Source organism: Xiphophorus couchianus, chromosome 12 (assembly GCF_001444195.1).
Source record: "Xiphophorus couchianus chromosome 12, X_couchianus-1.0, whole genome shotgun sequence".
In the NCBI taxonomy this organism is placed as follows: domain Eukaryota; kingdom Metazoa; phylum Chordata; class Actinopteri; order Cyprinodontiformes; family Poeciliidae; genus Xiphophorus; species Xiphophorus couchianus.
Window position 1 is genome coordinate 21499999 of NC_040239.1, and position 25270 is coordinate 21525268.

At 38.0% G+C, this 25270-nt stretch overlaps 1 protein-coding gene across 2 annotated transcripts; it reads right to left on the reverse strand.

The window, feature by feature from the left end:
- Window positions 1–4578: 4578 nt before the first annotated feature.
- stc1 (stanniocalcin 1) lies at window positions 4579–13399 on the reverse strand. Of its 2 annotated transcripts, none has more exons than XM_028034933.1 (4): window positions 13058–13399; window positions 11290–11429; window positions 10952–11163; window positions 4579–8974 (listed from the first exon to the last, which is right to left on the reverse strand). In XM_028034933.1, exons 1-4 carry the CDS (start codon window positions 13239–13241, stop codon window positions 8674–8676), a joined length of 837 nt encoding a protein of 278 aa, XP_027890734.1. In that variant the 5' UTR covers window positions 13242–13399; the 3' UTR covers window positions 4579–8673. The 2 variants fall into 2 exon arrangements, with proteins under 2 accessions (XP_027890734.1, XP_027890733.1); XM_028034932.1 differs by having other exon boundaries at window positions 11290–11432; window positions 13058–13397.
- Between the last annotated feature and the right edge of the window lie 11871 nt (window positions 13400–25270).

Below are 25270 nucleotides of genomic sequence, written 5' to 3' on the forward strand. Positions count from 1 at the left end.
CTTACAAAGGATCCATGAGGATGTGAGGAAACTGTTTCTATCATCAGTCTGTTACTGGTGTGCTTCACTTTTCCTCTGGAAGTTGTGGTTCTGTCATTTGCTGTTACTATTGCTGCCATTGTTCATTTTGCATCTCGCAAATTGTTTTCAGTCTTGCCTTCTCTCCAGTTTCCCCTCAATGTTTCTACATTCTCAAGGAGGGAATTTATCATGCTTCCATAGTCCTTCTCTGCTTTGTTGAGTCTGTCTTTGTGTTAGAGTTTTAGCAGGTCAGCAATTACATAAGACTAAAGTTAGATGATGATGATGATGATGATGATGATGATGCAGTGAGTGACTGAAACTTTTAGTTTTGATTCTTTAGAGCAATTTGAACGTACTTTCCAACCTTATATTAGATATTTACTAATGGTAGATTTTTAGCTGAACTGAGTATGGAGTCATAGTTCAGGAAGCTGGAATGGTGTATTTTCTTTCTTCCTGCTGCTAAGGAAGGTGTGGGTTTCTAATAATTCTGAATTTTATTGCTGTTTTATGTGTGACACATTTACTGCGGAATCAATCATTTGTTACAAGAGATGACAGAGTTATTAGAACAGATAAAATACAAAAAAATGAACTCTATGGTATTTGTGTCCCCCCCGCCCCTCATATTTCCATATTTGTTACTATATGACCTCAAACTTCAAGTGGTAATTGAAATCTTATGTGACCAACACAAAGAATGGCAAAGTTAATAACAAAAAACTGAATTTGCATTTATATCCAGTACCGCCTCAGTCAGAAATGTGTAAAACCACATTTCAACACTGAAATGGACTGAAATTTCTGCCCATTATCTGCAAAATGGCTCAAGGCCAGTCATTTTAGATGGAGAACCATTGTGAAAAGCTATTTTCTGGTTTTGCTGCTTTGCAGATGGAAGGGATTTTGCTTTTACCTTGGCAGAATTGTTATGATGCATAACCTTAGCAACAAGGTATTGTTTGCTCCAACCCAGACTATGTCCCCAAACCTCGGAGGAGTTGAAAACTAAGCTTCATTGATGTAGAGCAGGACGAAAGCAGAGACTGAGGAGGCGGCTCAAACCATCTCTTCCTTTTATTATATTGGGAAAAGAACATATGTCTGACTCCGATGTCTCCCACAGCCCAGATTTCTGAGCTTACGATCAGAGATTTAAAAAGGAGTAGCAAAAGTAAATGAAGTGGATCAGCACAGCTTGCCAACAAATGATAATGTCTTCTAAGAAATATTATCCCCAACTGGCAGATTGTCTTCCAGAGTTGCCCTGTATTTAGTCCCATCTTCCCTTAAGCCCTGACTACATTACCAGTTAAAGCATCCCCATAGGATGATGCTGAAACCATCATGTTTCACCTGAGAGGTGGTGGTGCGTCCAGAGGTGTGTTGGTTTTCTCACACAAAAGATGTTTGGCATGCAGCTCAAAAGTTCAAGTTTTTCACACTTGTTCATAGCATTTCCTACATATTTTTATTGTGTCTCCATCACAACGTGTGAAAAACTGCAAACCACAGTTTTCTCAACAATGGCTTTCTTTGTGCTCTACTAACAGTGAACAGCTTCTCCTACCTTAATTGTGAATCTCTGCAGCTCCTCCAGAGAGACTTGACTGCTTCTCTTGACACAGTTAAGCAATTGGTTGTCCTGGATTTTAGTTAGGAGTGTTACAGTAAAAAGGGCCAAAGCAAAAGGCCTTTTTACCGCCCTAGTAAAAAAAGTATACTTTAATATATTTCAAACATACCTACATTTGTGAAAGTACATTTTAAGTATAATAAAATGTACTTTAGTATACATTTTAGTGTACTACCTTAAGTGTACTACCTATAAATACATATGAAGTACATTAGAAATATGCTTGTACCAATTTTGACATTATAACTTTAAACATACTTAAATATAATTGCACCAAAATACACTTTTAAGAAATATATTACATAAAAGTATACTTTAAGTGAACAAAATATGTATTTGCCCACATGTAAATATACACTTGCTCAAGTGTATATTTAAAAGATATTTAAAATATCTGTCAAAGATATTTTGTGTAAATTTTAAAATATATGCTCAAAATAGAATTTTTTAAAATTCACTTAACACTTCCTTTAAATGATTAATTTCAGTATGTTTTAAATTACATCTCATTGTACACTTTATGCTAATAAAGTGTGCCTTTTTAGGTGCCTTAATAATATTGTACTATTTTTGTTAAAATGGCAAAGAATAAAAAACTGATAATTCTTATAGTGGAACTTGATGTAATGTTTAACAAAGTAACTAATGTGTTCATGTCAAAATATCAAACATTGACACTTTAGTGACAGAGGTGCTACAACAAAAAGACAATAAATGTCATTTATTGCTACATTTACATTAGGTATGTACATTAGGTATCTTCAATTATACATCGCCCCAATATGATCTGTTTTTTTCAGTTTTTTAACTAAAACACGGAAGCTGTCTTTCCAATCCATTTTCAGATGTATGATGTAAGATCTAATATTGAACGGGATTAGCTCCAGTTCATACTCCAGACCAGATGGTGGCGGTATTTACACACTTTCAGTATTTTTGAAAAGCGCCACAAAAAGAAGAAAAGCCATGAAGCCAAAAAAGATAACAGACGCTGTTCAAATTCGCCATTTTTACTCGCATAATATTGCCTTAAAAGTCGAGAATTTACTAACTAAATCAGTTAGTAATCTTGGTAAATTCAAGCTGGTGACGTCCTAGTCCGAGTTAGACGACAACACAACAGGACAACAACCGATGGAAATGAAATGTGGGTCACGAAAGGAGCCCTAAGGCAGCTAACGTGTTGCTAACTGGTGGTAAGTTTGCTTATTAATTGTCTTCGTTTAATTATAAACAGTGCAGTAAAGATATAAACAAACTTACGTTGGTTTCAGAAATAATTATTTTATCAATTTTATTGTGACTTTTATGATTATTGCTATAACAACCATTCAGCTTCATGTTATAACTGCACGGAGGCTCTATTTGTTGCGACTCCATATAGTTTTCTTCATGAACTTAACCTGGTTTTAATTAAGCTCCGTATGACAAAGAGACTTTGATATGTGAGGCTGTTGTTATAACTCGTTCATCATTTTGTATCTTCAACATATTTTTGCAGTCTAAGCAAATAAAGATGGAAGAGGAAGCCAGAGATCAGGTATTATAAAACCCTAAAGACTTTTCTGTCTCAGAAGAGGCTCTGGCTCCACCAGATCACCAACCAGTTCTGAGGATGAACCTCCGCATCGTCTTCATAGTGTAAGTCTTTTTTTTACTGAGCAGCTGGCTACATTTTCAACAGCAAAAACTGGTGTGTAACCAACACTAAGTGCTTAATAAACATGATTTGATTTAAAAATAACTGGACAGAATTTATTCCCCTTGTTAATTTGTTAATCTACTATTTCTCTTTCATACATTTTATTTGTTGTTGGCTTTCAGGGCCCTGTGATGGACTGGTGACCTGTCCAGGGTGAACCCCGCCTCTCGCCCGGAACGTAGCTGGAGATAGGCACCACCAGCCCCCCTCACCACCCTGCAAGGATCAGGGTGTTCAGATCATGGATGGAAAGTTTTTAAGGTAGTTTGTCTCCCTTAAGTCCACACTTAAAACAGGTTCATAGTTGATGCCAACATCAACTGATTTTATGATATTGCTGACAATTTTTTTTCTATTTCTAACATAAACAGGCAAAGAAGTCACCCAGAAATGTTTTTCCACCCCAGGCATCCGGTCCCACATACATAGCGAGTCCACAACATCTTAAAATTGCAAGTTTTATTTTTTTCTTTGCCATTTTTCTGTACTCTTTAAAATACAAGTGCTTTCTCTGTTTAATTGCTCTATTGTTATTTTTTGTAGGTTTCTGAAAAATGTAGTGAATGGGAATGTTCTGTCATTGATCCTCACTGTTCTTAGGAAGGAGAAATGTCAGTTTGTCTGCAGTAATACTGGAGTACTGTGACATTGTATTAAAACAATACTCTGTCCTTGGTGAAACATTTTTCACATTTCCATGTTGTCTGTAAACTTTGAATGTATTGACCATTTGTACAATTAATTATTGAAAATTATACTGACCATCATTTGCATTGACCATTTAAGAAAATCTGAGAAAATATCACTTCCTTAATTTGGAACACAGTAGTGTATTATAAAATGCAATGAAGTTTGCAGATGTAACATAAAAACAAATCTGAAAAGGTCAGGATAAATAAATACCTCTGAAATGAGCTGTATACAAAGATCCCACCCAGTAAGTCAATGAAACACTGATGGTTAAATCACTTTGCTTCTTCAGGATTGTTTGTGGTTTTCCAATGAGAGATGGGAAAATATACCCTTTCCTAACCAGCACAGTTTGATAGATATACAAAAGTCAAATTATAGACGTTTGAGAGAGCGTGAGAGCAGCTCAAAGAGAAGAATTAAGGCCTGAAGGACTTTGAAATAGTAGATGTTGTGTGCAAAAGGTGCCTTAAGATGGGTTCATATGAGTTAAACACGAACACAACCACATATTCCACACACAAGCTAGATTTGAGAAATATTTTATTTCTTATCAGCAAAAGACACACAGTTGATGCATTTGTATCTTTTATGACTTTTCAGTACAGAGGAAAAACCCAAACATATACACAGTGTGGGTATATATGTGTATGGGTATATTTTAAAGTGCAAGTGATTCACAAGGGTTTATCATGCGTTACATAGAATCTGTTTTGAGGAACTTCAGTGATCTATAATAGAGACACACCTTTGAATCTGATATATTTGAATCTGTAAAATAAGCCTCACTGTTGGATGGAAACGAAAACAGACTTTTACTAATCGCTGAAGCTTTTCAGATGAAAGCACAACAATCTATTTCAAGTTTTGAGGGGAACGAGTACCATGAAGCTCCAGAAGTGAGAGAGGGTTTTAGTTTGGAGTAGTAACAGGAACAGTCTGACAAAGCTCACCACAGGCCAATTTAACAATGCTCCAGTTTCATCTTAAACTCCCAATACCTGGATTAAAATGGAGAAAAGAAGGAGTTTACATAAAAACAAGACAAAACTTCTATAACTTTGAGCTTTCTCGAAAGCTTTCATCGGCCTACTTAGGCCTGTCCTTGTCTGGAGACATTCAGTATACAGGTACATTCTCTAAAATTACTGTTACATTTTTACTTGGTGATAAAACAGTCGATTTGCCCTTGCCAAATGAATCAGACATGACAGAAAAATAAATATGAAGACATGGATCAACAGTAAGACGTCTAAATGACTGATGCTGAGCTCATTGTGTGCTGACAGGTTCCAGCATCATACAGGGTAGTTTTAGCAGCAGCTGTTGGGTCTTGGATTTACCCATGGTCAACAAAGATACATACAAATGGATCAAGAGAACATGAAGAAGCCCTGACCCCCTCAGGATACGCGGTATTCAAACTCATCTCCATTCACTGGGTAAGTAAAATATGCCTCAGTTGCACACATGCTGAATGTTTTCAATGCCCTTTATAGTGGTTAAGATGCAAAGTGCAAATTCAAAATAAAATACAAGCTAGTATATACTACAGTGTCACTATAGTTCTTAACTACCCAGTATTTCTTTCGGAACATCTCCCCCCTCCCCCGCCCGTTTGCACAGCATGACATGAAAGAAGCGTTCCTGTTCACAGAACAAAAGAAGAACTGGTGTAGACAAAGCACGGAAAAAGAAAGCATCATAGAGGTGCGATGCCTTCACACCGTGAGTGCAGCACGAGAGCACACATGGTCCTACTTTACTCACACAGCATCAGCTGGCGATGCATGAGATAAAGATCAATTTCCGTGTTGCAGTGAATCCTTTGTGAGTGATTATTGCATAGTTTGGAATTCTTAGCGTAGCTCATAAAGTGAGACTGAAAAATAAAACTTTTTCTTTCCAAGATCTGTGCTTCACTCTAAACAATCCAAGACAAAATTGTTCTCATTGAAAAGAGACAGCCATCAGTTCCTTTAATGAAGCCAAAATAATAACAAAAAAAGAATCACTATTAAAAATAAAACTATAGTAATCAAAACAATTTGTGGTGTTTAATATTTGAAATAATTGATATTCTAAATCAAACTTAACCTTAGGTAGAAGTTTGCTTCTCTACTGCCTTTGAGGTGCACATTTTTTAATAAGTCGGTCTAATTGAGCTAAACTTCACTCTAAGCCAACAGAAGCCATCTACTAGAAGTCCACAGTGCCAAACCATAATCCATCAACAGGGTTCAAATTAAAACAAACACCAGCATGAGGTCCCTTCTGAATGCCTATGTCTCAGGGCTAAACTGTTCAATCGGAATTATTGTGTTGCTGTAAATGAGCTGAGTTTAAATTATAGTTACTTGTTAAGATTGACTAGAAGAATTTATGTTGTGGTGAAAATGAGAGGTGTCATAATAATATCAGAGGAAGCTAAGGACATTGTTAAAAAAGAAACTGCCTTTGAAATGAGTTAAGATAAGTATGTAAAGTTTGCTAAATTAAATACAGCAAAAACGATGCATTGGCTATGCCAGCCAAGTATGCTAAAATACACATATGTCTTAGAGCAGCTCAATTTCTTAACATAAATAACAAATGTCTGCCCTCAACAAGACAGTTAGAAACTTTTTTGTTTGGATGTCTTCTTACTTTATAGTTTTAAAAGAAACTACCAGAATCTGCTAAAATTTGGTATTTGCAGGTCAAGGACCATTCGTCAAATCAGTGACAGAATAACGAATAGTGCAGAATATTCCTGAAATAATTCATACATTTAAAAAAAATATACTTTTATGATTGCAAAAAAGTACATGGGCAAACAATTGCTTCAAAAGGGAACAAATGTAGAGCAAGTAAAAGACACAAACAAATGCTCTCTAGGCATTGTGAAGGCCACTGCAGATCTAGATTTTTCTTGCAATCTGATGAATATTAGCAGCTGTGGCTGATTGCCAGAGAAACTTTTAATGCATTTTAAACAGAAACATTTAACTAAAGGCTGCAGCAGCAGTGTCTAAAAGCTAATAAACATGGCCACCAGATATAAATCCCACAACTTTAAAGGCAATGGATGCTAAACTGCAACTTTTATAACTTTCTGTACAAGTTAGCTGTCCTGCAGTGGTAAGTTTAACTTACACACAAACAAGGAAAAGTGGAAAATATGTTTTAGGTGTGTTATTTCTCTTTATGCTCTGCTGTTTAACTGCGCCATTCATAATAAAGACATTTATATGAATATTCTGATACTGCTGACATTTGTTCAAAACTATTGCTACGTTGCTATGTGCAGAGTAGCCAGACATAGCAGCGCATTACTTTCTATGAAAACCAGATTATAGATAAAGTGTAAATATATTACGGAACACTTCATTAAAAGATTACTTTACACTGGTGTTTGTTTTACTGACTTGGTTATTCTTCACTAAAGTGCACAATGTTCTCTAAAAGTGGACTTCAAGCAACCACAACAGCAGCTTTTGTTTTAAAACCAAAGCAGTCTTTTGAAACACCCATAAATTAAATCACCTGACCTGAATGACCAACCTTGTTCCCCTATGGCCAGCACAGAGTCATGACGGGTCCCATTCAGTCACCAGAGTGTCATCTCACCTTTCTTTTTTTTTTGGCATAGAGCTCATGTTCAAACAGGGGTCATGTCTAAACTGCTAGTAACCTGTAAACTATGTAAAACTACAATAATGCATAACATAAAAACATTAAATAATATAGTAGGAAAATAAATATCATCAAGGCTTTTTTTTTTTTAAATAGTCAGTCTCTATCTTGATACAGGAAGTCAGTGTTACATGATTCACTTCCGAGAACGACGATCACCACAGTCCAAAAAGATGGCTGTTCTCACTCTCAACAGTGAACATGTCATTCAGCTACGGTGCGTACATTGCTGTTTCACGCTCAGTTAAGAACTAAACTGGTCCCGCATGTAGCTCAACAGTCTTATGCGTTGCAAGTGTCTGGATATAAGATATTAGATAGACTTGGCCGCGACCTGGACAATCTTTTTTTTTTTTCTGCCATCAGAAAATAAATCCTAAACTCTATGTGCTATAGCTAAACGTAATTTTGGTATTTTTGTGGATAGCATTCAGGGCAGTTTTATGTGTTTTTGGTCACTTTAAGGTATCCTCCAGAAACCTCTACAGACCTAGTCCACATGAGCACTCTTTTAGAGGGCAGATTATGGCTGTCTCATATAAGTTAGTATACAGTACATTTAAGTGTTATGTGAAGTGCTATGACACTCATATCTCATGCTCATAACATACATCTACCAAAAATTTCAACCAATGATAGTCAAACCACTGACTTATATTCATGAGCAAATTTTGAATAACGACACCTTGTTTTTGTCAGCCACATGTTCAACACAGACTGTGAGCAGACTTATTTGAAATCAGTCAATGAAAGACGGGTTCACTCAAGCCTAACATGTAGGATATACAATATAACAACAATCAAACTGATATCAACTGTATGGGTGGTCTGGTATTCCTAAGAGGTGCATGTTTCAATAACTTCCAAACTAGCAGAGACACAGATTTCATCACCGCTGGGGAATAACTGAACTTACTGGGTGGATATTTCTTAATCTGAGCCGAAGTTAGGACCCGTCGCTGCCAGGGCGCTTTTTGCCTAAATGACTAGCAGAGTCTCTGTTTCGCAGATTAGGCTGGATCTTGTACATGTTGGGACCCATGGACCAGCGCCAGCTTGCGCGGGTCTCCGCGCCAGTTGGGACGACTGAAGCCGCTGCCCCGGCAGTGGATGGGCAGGGCTTGTTCTGCAGCAGCTGAATGAGCATGGTCATCTCCGGGCCCAGCCGTGGCACCATGCTGGTCCTGATACGGTCAACTGTGTCCTCATCACAGTCCATCAGGCTCTGTAGAAGCTTACCATAAAACCTAGAACAACAAAGAAACGGAGGAGTTTTCTTCAGAGATTGCAACATGATTGGAGAAAAATTATAGAGCCCTGTGTGTACGCATGTTATGCCTCGCTAACACAATCAAGCTAATTAAACATTTGCATTTTTTGGCAATGCAAATGTGATTGCACTGCCCATTGCAATTTTGCATTGGCAATATTGATGTATTTTATTTCCATCAATAAAATACATCTAACATTGATGTATTTTAATTAGAACTTTATTAGATTTTATTAGAACCCAGCATAAAGTAGTGCATAATGGTAAATTAAGAGGGATATTCACACATTTGTTCACACAGTTGTAATCAGATCCTTTAATTGGACACCCCTAAATACAATTGAGTGCAACCAATTGACTTCGGAAGTTACTTACATAGTAAATCAAAATCTCATTATCTTTTCTATGAAAAATAATGCACTTAAAGTCAAACAAAGTTAGAGCCTAGTAGAGGAAAAAAACTGAATCCTGAAGACCAATGTCAGAGATGAAGTTAAACATCTGACAGAGGATTGTTCAATCTAAAAAAAAAGGGGGGGGGGGGGGGGGTTGAAGCATAGTTACAGCTTGACCAAGACATGCCTGTCCCTAAACTGACAAATCTCTCAAACAGCATAAGGTCTAACCTCTGGGGGAGCTGCAGGGATCAGCAGTGCAGGTGGACCACCACTGCTCGTAGGCGTGTCAAGATAACAAATTTTGCTGGACGATAAATTGTCCCAGACGTTATTGCGATAAACTATAATGTTGTTTTGAGACTATTTTTAAGCACTATACATCAGACAACTGGAAATTATTGAGGTCATTTTAATTTATCAATAATAGATTTATTGCTTACTGCGACAGGCTTAACTAGATGAGGACTCTACAAATTTGTCCTTCATGAAAATCTGGCAACAAGAAAGTTATTGTTGAAAGAAAGCCACATAAAGTATATTTTGCAATTTACCAAAGAACATATTGAGGACAGTAAACACCCAAACAAATGTGTTCTGGCCAGATTTCACCAAAGTTGGACTTTCTGGTATCCTTGAAGCAAAAACTTGAACAGCATTCTGAAGGTGAGGTAGCAGGTAGCATCATCATACGATGGGAATACTTTTCTTTAGCAGGGACATGGAAGCAATCATTTCAAACACACAGCTGGATCACTGTATATTCAGATACAACAAATGGCCTCAAAAATTCTGAAGTCCAATTAAGAATGTGTGGCAACGCTTGTCTGTTATCAGACAATTAAAATGTAACAAGTCTTCAGAATGGATCTTGAGATATTTTGCAAAGAAGACCTCTACTTCCTAGATGTATAAAGCTAATAGAAACTTATTCCAAATTGTTCTTTCTTCTGTAAATGCAGCAAATGCTGGTTCTGCAAAGTTTTGACCCAGGAAAATTAAATGTATCTAAATTATAAAAAAAACAAAACAAAAAAAACATCAGTTGCTTACACATCCCAAATATGTTAAACTTTCGGTTGATCTGTCACATAAAACTGAAATGAAATATATATTTCTATATATATATATATATATATATATATATATATAGTAAACATTTGCAACACATTGTAAATTAATTAAGTGTTCATTTGTCTTTCATTTGCATTTATGTTCATGCTGTGTTATCTGATGTCATGCATATGGGAGTAACAAAACTGTAGTTCTAGCCCTGACTGAGTCTCATGCTCCACCCTCCGATTCTTTTGTGTCCACTCCTAAACTGCAATCCAGCATGTATTACAGCAACAAAAGGAATGAAAACATCCAAACTTGATAGTCTTGTTTGATTCTGTTGTACAGTATGGAAAATTACTTAAAGAAAACAAAAATCACAGGAAACTTTAGAAATAAATAATAAATTTAGTGTTAAGATTGTTAGACCAAGAGACACGATTCTTGGAGATTAAATTCTGTTCCAACTGAGAGGGTAAGTCATGGCGAAGTGAAAAGCTCACCTATTGGGGAAATGACTTGGCAGCTGTGCAACTTCACCAATAGCATCTGGATTGGCTTGGGCAACATTGCAGATGCCCAGCCTGCTGTAGCATTCCTCCTGGACTTCGGTTATCATTCTTTGGAAGGTGGAGCAGCGACGGATGGTGGGGAATGCCTTGGAGATGATGCCATTGGCGATGCACTTAAGGCTCTCCTTTACAAACGCTTTACCCTGGAAAGAAAAGAGCAGGGCTTCACACATTCTCATGTCCTGCACAGTTACACCCATGTAATCAGACCCGGCAAGCAGCAATCAGAAAGAGGAAGCGGGAGAGAAAGAGAGACTTAAAGTGTGTACCTGAGTGTCAAATTTAGCAGCACTGTACAGGAAAGACTTGCAGATGTCATGTAAGCCATCTGTGTCACACGTTGAGTTTTCCAGGCAAGCGAACGCTCCACAGCCAACTTGGAGGGCACTGTTGAGGCAGCGTGCCACATCTGCTGTGTGCACAGAGAATGATCTGTCAGCATGGGAACCAACAGCGGGTTCACTGGGAATCACTGAGCTCATTACACAAGAGTTGCCAAGGATTTGGCAAAAAGAATGCAGCCAACAAAGGGGAATGTTTCATACTTTGGTGGTTCACAAAAGACGTACAGTCACTCAAGTCTGAAAGTGCCTTGACTGGAGTTTGGACACCTTAAAGCTCCAAGAATCTCAGACTCGGGCTCTTTGCAGGGACTACCATTTGGCTCTTTTAAGTAGCATTTAAATAATGAGAACGAGGAATAGCAAGACTGTAGATATATCTTTATACAGCAAATGAAGACATATTCTCCATGTTTTAAAATTAGTTTTAAATGTCAAACTAAATTGAGCCCTTCAGACCCTACCATCTACAATTAACTCTGCTTTGGTAGGTAGAATGGATTTTATACATGTAGAAATGATGAAATATATTTGAAAAAAATGTTGCTTTACTCATTGCAGGAATGTTGCATGACTAGAATAGTTATTAGGCTGATGAGGCAAACGATAACCCCGATCTTCAAATTCTCTGAGATCGCACGTCCCTAAGCAATGTTCACGCATCTGACATTTGTGCAAAAAAAACCCCAACAAAAAACGAACAAAAAAAACCTGACCTTGGTCCACTGCTGAAATTTCACATTACACATCAGAACAAAGCAATAAAGCACATTGTTGAAAATCACAATGTTGACTTCTTCGTTTTTGATTCAAGAACCCATGGAGAAAGAGGGACTCAAATTCTACACAACTAAAGAGCCTGCGCTCTCTTTGCCATCATCTGAATCAGGGACAATCTGTGTTTGACCCGAGTCAGATTAAGTGTGCCTGGCATAAGGGGCCAGAAATTACTCTGAAAATTCAGCTTGCCATTCCAAAATCTTATGATGATGAAGCAGTTTCTGCAGGAGTGAATGAGCATCCCTGTTCCCATTTGCTTTGTATCGCTGAGCTAAAAAAAAAAACACACACACACACACACACACAAAAAACAATAGGAGATTTACGTTTTGCAGTGCGTTTTCCTGCAGAATCAGGATTTTGATTCACCACTAACATAAGAGATTCCAACTAATAGGGTTAAATGATTGCATCTAACCTCCCCACCCCCAGTGGCAGGCAGGGTTTTTTTTTCTTTTCTTATTTTTCTGAGGCAAGCTGGAAGAAAAAAAAATGTACACCAATGTAACCTACTTCTATCTCTAACTTCAAAGCTGACATTAAACGCTACATTAAAAGTCCTCCACTATGCTGATATATGCAGCGGAGACAGAGACGAACAGCATGACACAGCCTGTGCGCTCAGGTGTCAGCACCAAGCTCCATGCTCATCTGTTGCCGGCAGGACACCGGCAAAAACCACAGCGTTAATCCCGCACCCGTGAAGCTACTCGCTCGATCGCACAGAAAAAGCCTGCATAGGCCAAAAAAAAAAAAAAAAAAAAAAAGAAAGAAAGAGAAAAAAATGAGGAGAAGACAAAAAATAATAATCTCCTTGTAGGTAAGCCAGTGCATTTGTGTAAATGATGTGTAAAAAATATAATGATAAAGCAGTGCTCTCTGAAATGCATGCAGATGGAGGCATCTTGCTACTTACAAGGGCTGTTGACAGAAAAGCGTACTCTCCTGGGTGAATAGGACTCGTTTTGCTCCAGTTCATATGCAGATGCATTCAGCACCATCAGGAGAAAAAGTCCGGTCCTCAAAGGCATTGTCCTCTCAGCGCAAGAGATCGCACAACTAAATGCACAGAGACGCTTCCTGCTTTGTGTGCAGTTCATAAGAATGAACGCTCCTGGAGCCTCGGCTGAGCAAATCTAGGCTGGAACAAGTAATTTCCTCCTACTGTGCACTCCTCTCTATCCTTTTGACTTGAATGACAGATTGCACCGATGTCAGGTCTGCACGGGGTTTATATGGGAGCGCTTTATGTTACGAGTTCAGCGCTCGGACCAATCACCATCCAGCAGCAGCGTGGCGCTGCTCTCCCTGCTATCGTCAATTGATGGAATAATCTAACAGCGGTCAACGCTACCGGGTCGTACAGTTTGACATCTGGACTTTAGCGGCTGATTTACTGTGCAATGCAACATGTTTTCCTTTCTGTTCTGATTCTAATAATGACTTTTAAAGAAGAGGGAGCGCCCGAAAAGTCTTGTTTCAGCATAAAATAATAAGAATAAGAATTTACAACATGAGTCACGTTTTACTTAACCTTAATAACAGACAATTGCACCTCTTCTCATGAACATGACGTTAGTTATATATATCTCCTGCAATTATATATATGTAATTGCAGGATGATGGATTCTTTCCAGGTTTGGGCTATATGTGCTTTATACATTTTTCTAAAATCAACGAGTCTGATCCCAAATCTATTTGTTTTTAGCTAAATTTTGCTCAGCTGATTGTGGCTGAGCGAGAAGAGTGCCATGATCCTTGGGTTATTTGGATAATTTCCCTAGTATTTATATCTGTTTAATTTTAGCCATATTCTTTTCAGTTCCCTGTGTTCATTAATGTCATATCAGTTCGCCTCTTTCTGTTTACTTTCTTAGTTCGTTTTTGTGTTCTGTTCTGTAGATTCAAAATGATGTCCCTTTTTTCTTCCAGTTTTCATTTCCATCAGTCTACCAGTTGGCCTTCACTCACAGGTGCACCTATTTTGTAATTAACCACCTGTATCTTGTTAGCAATCACTCACACAACCAGTATCCAAGCCTTTCTGTTTCCTGCTGGATTTTTCTGGACAATGTTTCTGGACCTGCATTTGCTGCAGTTTTCTCCTGTAAATTCTCCATATTATTCTTCATTACACAATAGTCATTTTACTTGAGTCAGATATGCATTTGGATCTTTTATCAAAGAGTATGTTCCCTGCAATCTAAAAGTGATGGCTTTGACTGCAGCTTCCACTGCTGCCACATACCAGCGTGCCCCTGAAGTTGCCTACCAATCTGCCTATTGATGTATAAATGTGTGCATTTATGAGGGCGGCAGGTGAATGTGACTGAAGTGTGAAGCGGTTCGAGTGCTCAGCATGACTAGAAAAGCACCATAGAAGTTCATTCCATTTACCATTTGTTGAATTTCTAGTTACAAAAACAGGACCATTACATTTTCCAGAAAATGTGGACTGCAGACTTAGGTACTGTAGCTTGAAACTATAAAACTTGAAAGAACAAAGGTTAGAGTTTTTAAAGTGAGATTATGTGAAGTTATTATCAGTAATGGCTGCCTCAATTGAAGAGCCTTTTGCTATAATGGTAAGGGAACTGTTATCATTAATGACTTCACAGAAACTCACTTTAAAACATCTGAACTATTTTGTCAAATCACAAACACAATCTCATTTTGGATAAAAATGACATTTGTGAGTATATGATCTGTTTTTCATATATTCATTTGTAAAATATAATGACATTTTATACTTGAGGTCGACCTATAATAAAAACTTTCCTTTATGGTGGGTGAAAACTTTAAATGACTTCTGTCAGAGCTGTTTAAGAATATTACAGTACAGTGGCACCCTGTTGTCATATGTTATATGTTATAACAAAACCTAAAAATCATCACTAAGCTTGCTTTCAATAGACATCTATGTAACATCCATGTCTCTTCTGAACAGCTCAGATTTTGCATAACTGGCCAAGTACACAGACTCCCAACTCTTTAACATTTTAATAACATTTTAATCAACAAGTGTTTTAGTCAAATTTAGTAGGTACTTCACCAGATGTCAACAGCCCTGGCTGAATGTCAACCCAAAACATTCAAATGACATATTTCCTTTATCGCTCTGACATTTTCCTGAACCATGCTCAGTGATGACGCCATTGTTTCTTTGGCTTTAGGAAATCAACTTGACATGGAAATGAGCTACTCACACAAACTGCGAATAATCGCCGCCCTCTCTGGAACTGCGAAAAAACGCTGGCTTGGAGTCCAGCTGCACGTGCCCGACATACAGAGGATTATGTGTGGGACTGTAAGCTATCATTTATCATGGAGGCCTCACGCCTCCTCACATCGTGCATCGCTCAGCCGTTTCAGACAGGATGGAGGCTGAAATATTCCGATAATCAAAGGAGGGAAAGATTCAGATGGAGATTTACTGCTACAGGTCCTCTGAAAGTCATGTAGCTATGCTATTTCTCTTATCACACATGTTGGGGATCAGTTAGTGTCTCTGAGCCAAGCATACATAAACTCCAAATACTAAATAACCTTGATTTATTTTTTTTTATCCTTCGAGTCAGAAACAGTTAGTAATTCAAAATCATTGTACTGTCTTATGAATACCAGGAGTTTAGCATCTTGTCAAACTGTTGGAACCTGATGCCTGGCAAGAAAGCCAACAATGGGCCCTTGCCAGCAGCTCCAGTGCCCTTTAATGGAAAAATAAGATACTTTAGCCAGTCTAATGAATAAGCTGCTACCAACTGTCCCACTAAATCTTTCTCTATAATCGAAACACAAACAGTAGCAGCTTACAAATTGGATGAATAAATTAACTTAGACTTAGACTGACTTTATTGTCATTTTGTATGCACAGGGTGTATACAGAACGAAATTTCGTTGCATACGGCTCAGGACAATGTTTTGAGCTTTCAATGTTGTGAGGTTACTCCAGAATAAAAATAAAATACAGTATAAAATATGAATATAAATATAAAATATAAAGTGCAGGACTGACAGTAAAAAGGAAGTTACTTAGCTCTGTACATGTGCAAGGTATAAAGGTATAATGTTATAACAAAACCTAAAAATCATCACTAAGCTTGCTTTCAATAGACATCTATGTAACATTTTAAGTGCAGTCCAGTTAAGAGTTCAGCAGTCTGATGGCAAGTGGGAAAAAACTGTTTCGGAACCTGGTGGACCTGCACCGGATTAACTCGTTTTTACGAAAGTAAGACAAGAACCCAATGAGGCTTTTGCCTCGATGGCACCTAGCCAGTAACATATGGAGGGTTCCTCCTTGATGATGCAGTGTCTTTTCCAAGTTTTCAACCTGATGATGCTGAAACAATAACTCCTTGATGATGTCCTTCTTGATGATAGCAACTCCCTGATGTTATTGCAATTTAACAGGTATGCAATTTCACACTTTGTTAAAATTAAATTCATTCGTCTTGTCCCAACAAAACCCTTTCCTCTCTAACTTTTCTGTTTCTCACACTATAGATATAACTAGACTTTTCCAGACTTTAAATTCTGACCAGCCTTCCAGTTCACTGGTTATTACAGCACTCAGATTTGTGTGCTATACGATTGTAATCATGTTGTCGTATGTGTTATTTTTCTGGTTTGTTTCTTTTACAGGAGAGGTTTGGTTGGCCGTATTCACAGGTTCAGAAGTTGGTCTTCTTCTTGTGAGCACTTCAGTGTGCTCTCTTACCTCCTGGAGCTCAGCCATACCACAAGTACATTTGAGACGGCCCTTTGTGGTTTCCTCTGGGGAAAAGCATAATGAATTCCTTTGTCAGGTAGGAGAAGGTGTTATACTTTGTTTTCAGAGATATGACAGAGAACGGTGGCATGGCACGGGAGATCGAGGGCAGAGTTCAGAGAGAGGACAAATCTGTTAAAGAGGATAAACATTGAGGCTGCTGAAACAGCTGAGGGTTTTGCATTCATTTCCATTGAGGTACATGAACTGATTCACTGATTGGAAGCCACTTTGCATCTTAGTTGAATTTTGCCCTAAGCTTATTGTTGTATGCATTAAAAATGCTGCTTCATTTAGAACCATTTTACGAGACTGCATATTTTAGGTATTTTTAGATTTAACATTGAAGTAGCAAATTAATTTCATTTTATTTTTCTATCAATCACTATCAATTACATAGTTTTTTTTCTAAATCAAGAACACAAATTATTTCATTTTTTTCAGCAAAATACTTTAAATGTCAAGGACCCTGTCAACTTGTGCCCACTAGAGGGAGTGTGATCAGGTTTTACTGACTGTAAGTCAACTCCCACAGTGCAACATATTCAAATGCTCTAGTATGTGGTAGAGTTGAAAAGTAGACTTTATGATTATTAAAGGAAAGGAAATGCCACCTGCAGGATTACAGATACAAACATTGTATACCCACTCAGCTCTGGTTTGTTGGCCCTGCCTGTGTTTTGATGTGTGAAGTTTGGCCAGGGGGATAATGTGTTTTTCTCTCCAACTGCAGATGCTTGTGGTGTTCACATAAGAATAACACTTAATTTTGAGGGAAATATTTCAGCAGGAAGTGGGCTTTGGGCAGAGTGAACATATAATCTTTCAGCTAGCTACAGCACCCACCACTTTAGCTACCATAAAAAACAGGAAATAAATCATATTTAATCACTTTTCTATTTTGCTATGCTTTCCTAATACAAATTATTGAACAAGCCTATGAAAATGTTTTAAAAAATTGTAAACTGCTTCTGTGAGTCAAATTATTCTGACCAATATTGCTTCCATCACAACCTTTACTCTTTGTGCTTTTGGTCAAACATGTCTAAATAAAACATTGAAACAAAATTTCTGGGAACACAATTGTCAAACAGAGCTCATTTTATTATTCACTTCTCAAAAGGCATCTGCTTTAAACGAATCTCTCAGTTTAAGGCGGGATTGCAAGAGGCCCAATAATTAGAAAACGTAAAATTTTTAAATCTAAAATATCTCATTATTGTGTCAGCAGAAAGGAACGTTTGACTTGTTTTATGAAAGATATATCTTCAGTTTTACTTTCAGACAGCTGTCTGTTTTTCCTGAGGCTGATGAAAATTTGACTTGATGGAAAAACTCAGAGGTTCTACATTCCTGAAAGTACATTCGGTACAAGTTTTAGAACAATGCATCTGGTTAAATAAAGACACAACCTGTTGTTGAGTAACATGAAATATTAGATTCTAAATATTGCACAAGTGTCTGTTCTGAGGAGGACATACAGTACTAAGAAAGTATTTACCTCTCCCATATTTCATCTGTTTGCATTTTGTCACTATGACATTTTTTTGGTCATAGAATAAATCTCAACAAAAGACAAATATCCATCCATCCATCCATCCATCCAGCTGAGAAACATAGGCCCTTGAAGCCTGGGTTTCCTCCTAGAGCCACGTGGCCAGAACGGCTCACCAGGGACGCATCCTGGAGGCACCACAACTAGCTCCTCTTGAAGCAGAGAAGCAGCAGCTCTACTAGTAGATGCTCTTGGAAGACCAAGCATCTTACCCTTTCTCTATAAGAGAACCTGAACACCTTGTGAAAAAGAAGAAAAAAAAACAGTCACTTGTTTTTGCGATCTTGTTCTTTTGGTCCTGATCCAACGTTTGTGAGCATAGGTGAAGGTCGGAACGTAGATCAACCTTTAAATTGAGAGCGTCATCTTTTGGCTCAGCTCTCAGTACCTGCTTCACTCCAGACTTTGTACCAATCCCCCTATCAATCTCCCACTCCATTTTTCCCACAGTTGTGAACAAGACCTTGAGACACTTAAAATTGTCCACCTGGACATGACCTCCACCCTGATCAAGAAACCACTCTACTCTTTTCCGACTCAAGTCCGTGACCTTGGATTTGGAGGCACTGATCCTGAACCCGTCCATTTCTCACACTGCTGCGAACTGCTCCAGCGAAAACTGGTGATTATGATCTGATAAAGCCAATATGTCCATATCATCTGCAAAACGCAGACACTCAATCCTTAGGCCACCAAACTGGATCTCCTCAACTCCTTGACTGAGCCAAATAAATTCTGTTCATCAAAGTTATAAACAAAATTGGGGACAAAGGGCAACCTGGGTAGAGTCTAACTCTTACCAGAAATGAGCAATACTTACTGCAGACCAAGCTCTGACACTAGCCATGAAGGGACCTAACAGTCTGTATCAAAAGGCTTGGCACCCCATACTCCTGCAGTACCCCCCACAGGATTCTCAGAGGAATACATTCGAATGCCTTCTACAAATCCACAAACACATGTCGACTGGTTGGGCGAACATGATGCTGCTGAGGATGTAGAGCTGGTCCTGTGTTCCACAGCCAGGACAAAAACCACACGGCTCATCCTGAATCCGAGGTTTAACTATCCATCAGTCCCTCCTCTCCAAAATCAGGGAAGCGTAGGAGTGTGATCCCATGTAGCTGGAACACACTCTGCAGCCCCCCTTTTTAAATAAGACAAAGATAACTTATTGGGAAAAGCTCTCCAAAACAACTCTGTGTTAAAAGTAATTTTCCCCATTGTAAAATCAGGAATTACCTGTGCTTACCCATGTTATTTGGAAAGCTGTGTTTAATTTCATATGCCAAAACCAGGTCTAACTGCTGCCAGCCCAGTAAAATCAAGTTTTCACTTAAATAAATCCAGTCTGACAACATGGAGTTGGCTAAAAAAGCAACACAACAAAATTATTGACATCTGTCAACCTGGACATGGTTACAAATACACTTTTAAAGCATTGGGACTCCAGCGAATCATAGTGGGAGCCATGATTCACAAATGGTGAAAACAGGAGTGGCCAACAGAACCAAAATGATCCCAAGAGCACAGAGACGACTCTTTCAAGAGGTCACAAAAATCCCTAAAACAACACCCGATTAACTGCAAGCTTCACTTACCTCAGTTGAGGTCAGAGTTCATGCCGCCACCAAAAGAAAGAGACTGAGCAAAAATGGCCTGTGTGTTTGTCTCAGTTTTTCTAGAACAAATCTTGATGATTCTCAATACTTTTAGGAGAACATCTCTGGACTGACGAGACACATAGTTGAACTCTTTGAAACGTGTGTCCCAATCCATCTGTGGCAAAAGTAACATCACATTTCAGAAAAAGAACATCATAGCAATAATATGGTGGCGGTAGTGTGATAGTCTGGGGCTGTTTTGCTGCTTCCAACCTGGAAAACCTGCTATGTTGAATGGAATCATGAATCCTGCTTTCTACCAGCAAAAACTGAAGGAGAACATCATCTGTTTGTGACCTCAAGCTGACAATGATCCAAAGCACACCACCAAAACAAAATTAAAAACTTTTGGAGTGGTCTAGTCAAAGTTCTGACTTGAATCCAGATGAGGCACATTACTTTAAAACGCCTGAATATGCCTGAAAACCATTGAATGTGACAGAATTACAGCAAATTTGAAAAGTTGATTGGGCTAAAATTCCTCCACTGTGCTGTGAAAAATTCGAATCAAGTTATCGTAGCAGCTTGATTGCAGTTGTTGCTAATGGTGGCCCAACCTGGGTGTAGGGGCAATCAATTTTTTACACAAGGCTTTGTAGCGGGGTTATGTTCCCCTTAATGATATACGCCTTAATTCAAAACTGCATTGTGTGTTTATTTGTGTATCTTTGACTGTTTCAATTGGCTTGATGTTCTGAAATACTGAAGTGTGTCAAACATACAGTACAAAGGGGATAAATACTTGTTCACACCATTATAGATAGATATATCAGTTGTGAGATTTAGATTAAAACATACGCCGTTGTGAACCACATAACAGCTTGCCCCTTTGTGATGGAAAATAATTTTTGTATTTATCCCTTTTTATGTGTACTGACACCCATGCAAACATTCAATTGTTAACTTTAATGACCAAAACCACAGTGCCTGTCCCTCAAAAGGGACATGTCTCAATGCAGTGGTACCTAGACTACGTTCCCTGCAACCGGCCATCTGGTTTCAGTTCAGATCCATCTGGAATTGACTCCAGCACAGGCATCTCAAGAATACATTTTGGAGTGGTGCCCACATCCGTTCACACAGACAAGTGTTTTCAATTAAGTGATTTTTAAATGTCTCTAAAACCAAAGAAAATGAGCAGAGTTTAGGCCAGTGATGGTGACAAACACCACATTTGGAATTAGATGATTCAAAGTTACTTGCCTTAATAAATAAACGTAGGAGGTTTTTCTGTTTGTTTGTTTGTTTTTTTTTAGTTGGATCTTGATGACTCCTGTCCTGGAGTTTGACAAGGCTCTGCTCTGTGCGCTGAAGCACAGAGATCCAAGCAGAGAGATCATTTTAAGTTAAAACCGACACAAAGAATCCCCACACTGCCAAAGCAAAATAACAAATTAGCTTCATATGTTGCAAACTGCTTCAAACTTTTAGGAGAACATTTTAAAGTTTGGAATTGGTGGTATTTGGCCTTCTTGATTTAATGCCTCTGGTTATTGCCAAAGAATAACTTTTTAATTTGTCTGACGCAGCAATTTTACTCGTCTTTTTTCTGCATAAATGCTCATTAGAAGCAAAATAATGATTCTTCTCTTCAACTTGCTGAAAAACCAAGAAACAAAATCAACATTTAAAGAGATTTGCCTGTGTGGTGTGAGCAGCTGCATTCATAATCACTAGTAAAATAAAAATCATTTATGTTGCCTTACTTTAGGTACTCCAGGGCTTGAATAGCTACAGTATTTTAAATATCTTTATTGTAAGCTGTAATGTATTCCAAAATATGGAATATATGCTGTCCAATTAAGCGGTGGCAGTGAGTCCACACAAAATACTAGACCATGTTTGGTTTGCATGGTAACCCCGGGTTACCATGCATACTCTTTAAGGTCCCTGTCAGGCAGGTCGCTTCACTCACATTTATGCAAAAGTGTTTTACAAATTTAGAACAAAAATATTTTAAACATGTATACTAGTAAATTCTTGTTTTTTATTTGTTGTTTAATTAATAAGAATAAGGAGTTTTCAATACTTGAGCATGGTGACCTTTGATGTGGTCCGATTGCTCTATGTTCCCATCTTGGGGCAGGAAGAGGCCACACAAACTAGTTCCTGTCAGGAAGGATGTTTGTGCAGTCAGCTCCCATATTGTTCAATATGTACAAACGGCTGTCTGCCTCCAGGCTTTACTGCGCCATGTCAACGCTGCATTTTTATCCTTATGGTGTTTGATGCATTAATATCTCCACAGCCCCTTTCTCATTTGAATGTGAAACATGCTGGAGTGGAATAAAAATATATATAATCCATATACAGCATTCTTAAACATGCCACGATGTTTATGAGTATTAATACGTCTCGAATGTTTGCACATTTTGTCATATAACATGAACAAAAGACTTCAATAGATTTTCTTTGGATTTTACTTAATAGGTCTAAATAATAAGTACATAAATGTGAAGTGGAACAAAAGTGATGATGTCTGTTCATATGGTCGGTGACGCCAAAATTAAACTTTTTAGTGGACAAGCAAAATGCTTTATATGAAGAAAAAAATCGATTCATCCTCAGCGTAGTGGTGGTGGCAGCATCATGCTGGTGGATGATTTTCATCAGCAGACTCTGGTCAGAGTTAAGAGATGGAGCCTAATGAAAAAACATGCCTGTTAGAGGCTGCTAAAGATTTGAGAGTGGGTTGGAGGTTCTCCTTCCATCAAAAAACCACAGCTGGGTCTATAAAGTACTGAGTCACGTTTTAGATTTTCATTGTTTGAGAAACTCCAAATTATTTATCGTTTGTACATATCAGTTTGCTTACAAAATCACTTTTTGTATACAGCAGGGGAACACACAGTGCTTTACTTCGGATAAAGCAATGAAGCAAGAAAACACAAAAGAGAAAGAACTAAAAGGCAAAAATAAAGATACATATGAAAAAAGTGCAGAAAAAACGTATTCAACTAAGGCAAGGAAAACATACTGAAATTGAGTGAAAGAAAAAGAACAAACAAAAGTTAAAGTCTACATTTAATTCAAATAGTTACAGTAAGTGTATTAGTCATAGCAATTTTTCTGATTTGAACAAATGTAGCTAAACTAAGCCTGACTGAATAATAAAACATTTTCCCTCATGAATAAAAATCTTTAACTTTCAATTATACTCTAACAGAAACTAAACTGCATTCATCATCAGGGGGTTTCTATATCTGTCACTGCCATCTGCAGGCCCAACCAGCTGAGCATACTCACACTTTAAAAAGTATAAAATTTAGACTCGGATATTGGCCAGAAATTTATTTCTGCATCAACTAAAAATCTTTTACATTCAGTTCAATTTCAAGTTCTGGTTGTTATGTAAGTGAATACAAGACAAGGTACTTATTAGAAATTGTGTCTTAAAATTTAACTGATTTATGTCTCCCTTAGTTACACTGAGAAAAAATTTTGTAACACACAAGAAATTCAAAGTCAAAGCATAACTTTTAAAGTCATAAAGACTTTGTGGAGCTCCTCTTGTCATCTTGTGTTTCTGGGGTATTTCTTTCATACATATAAGGTCTTATATCAAATAAAAATCCTTAAAATGCTAAAATACACATAAATATTCCTGATTTTCACCATGTTACTGAACGCATTTTAGACAGCAGCACAAGGCTTTCAATTTGGAGGGTGGTTATGGGTTTGATTAATGATGCTGAGTATTTCCCCAGCGTCTTGCGGTATTCATTACATCCATCTATCCATTTTCTGTACACCCTTGTCCCTTAGAGCAGTGGTCCCCAACCACCGGGCCACGCAAGAAATAATGAACTACTTCCGTATCTTTTATTTTGAAAATCCTAAACCGGTTACGTCTTGCACGTCAAAATTGAGCCAACTTGCAGCAGAATGAGTAACAAAACAACATCGGAGTACTAGACCAATTAACCCAACAGTCATGTTTTTGGACTGTGGGAAGAAGCCAGAGTACCTGGAGAGAACCCACGCATGCACAGGGAGAACATGCAAACTCCATGCAGAAAGACCCCGGGCCGGGAATCGAACCCAGGACCTTCTTGCTGCATGGCGACAGTGCCACCAACTGCACCACTGTGCAGCCCTTATTCATTACAACCATGAATAATTCCTAATCAGGGTTATGTACATAGCACTCCATCAAGAGCTCCTCAACACAGCTATGAGAATGTTGACTTGGTAATTGAATATGACGATAGCTCATGTTGGGAACATCAGCAAGATGCCACAATGTTTATGACACTATTGCTTTGAGGGGAGATGAGTACACAATCACTGTCTTCCACAGCTGCCACATTTTTCCGTGCCCGACACATCTTTATGGTCAAACACATTGGGATATGTTGTGTAATTATATGCATCATGTGCATTGTGTCACCGAATGAAATATGCCTCCAATAATGTGCAACCGACTGCTTCTTTTTTTTTCTTATCTTGCTGTATAACATTCTGTTTGGTTGGAAAGTTGGAACATTTCCTGAGGTTCTAAATAAAATGTCAGCAGCATAGTTTAGTCAAAATATTTCAGGATTTTAGTGTCAGAGCTCTTCTATACAACCTGTGTATTGAGACATGGTTTTATACTCCAACACTAATACTTCTCTCAGCTGCAGTTTGTCAGTCGATGGTTAATAAACAGATTTCCATTGTGCTGTGTTTGTGTGTATGTGTACATGAAGAGTATAATACAGAATCATTGCTGAATTTCCTTATAAAGTTCAGTGTAATCTATTAAACAATTTGGGATCATTTGCATGAAGGTAACAAACATTTATCACTTAGTGTTACCCTAACCATACATCCAAATAAAAGGGGTCAAACATAGTAAAAGTTGAGGTCAACCCAGCGCTGATTGTTTACATGTCAGTGGGTGTGACAGTGAAATTTCACCTTTTTACCCTCCAAATTTGTCTCTTGACTAAAAGCCATATCTAATCCTGGATCTGAAGATTCAATTTCTCTGCCCTCAATCAGAAAGTGACTTCTAGGGTTACCACAAAAGTCTCTTGGGAAAGTCAGAAAAACTACTGACTTTAGAAGACTTATGTACGATTGAGCTTTTCATCTTCGACAATGGTGTCAAGCAGTGATTCTTAAACCTAAAGTTTTCCAAATACTACCAACTTT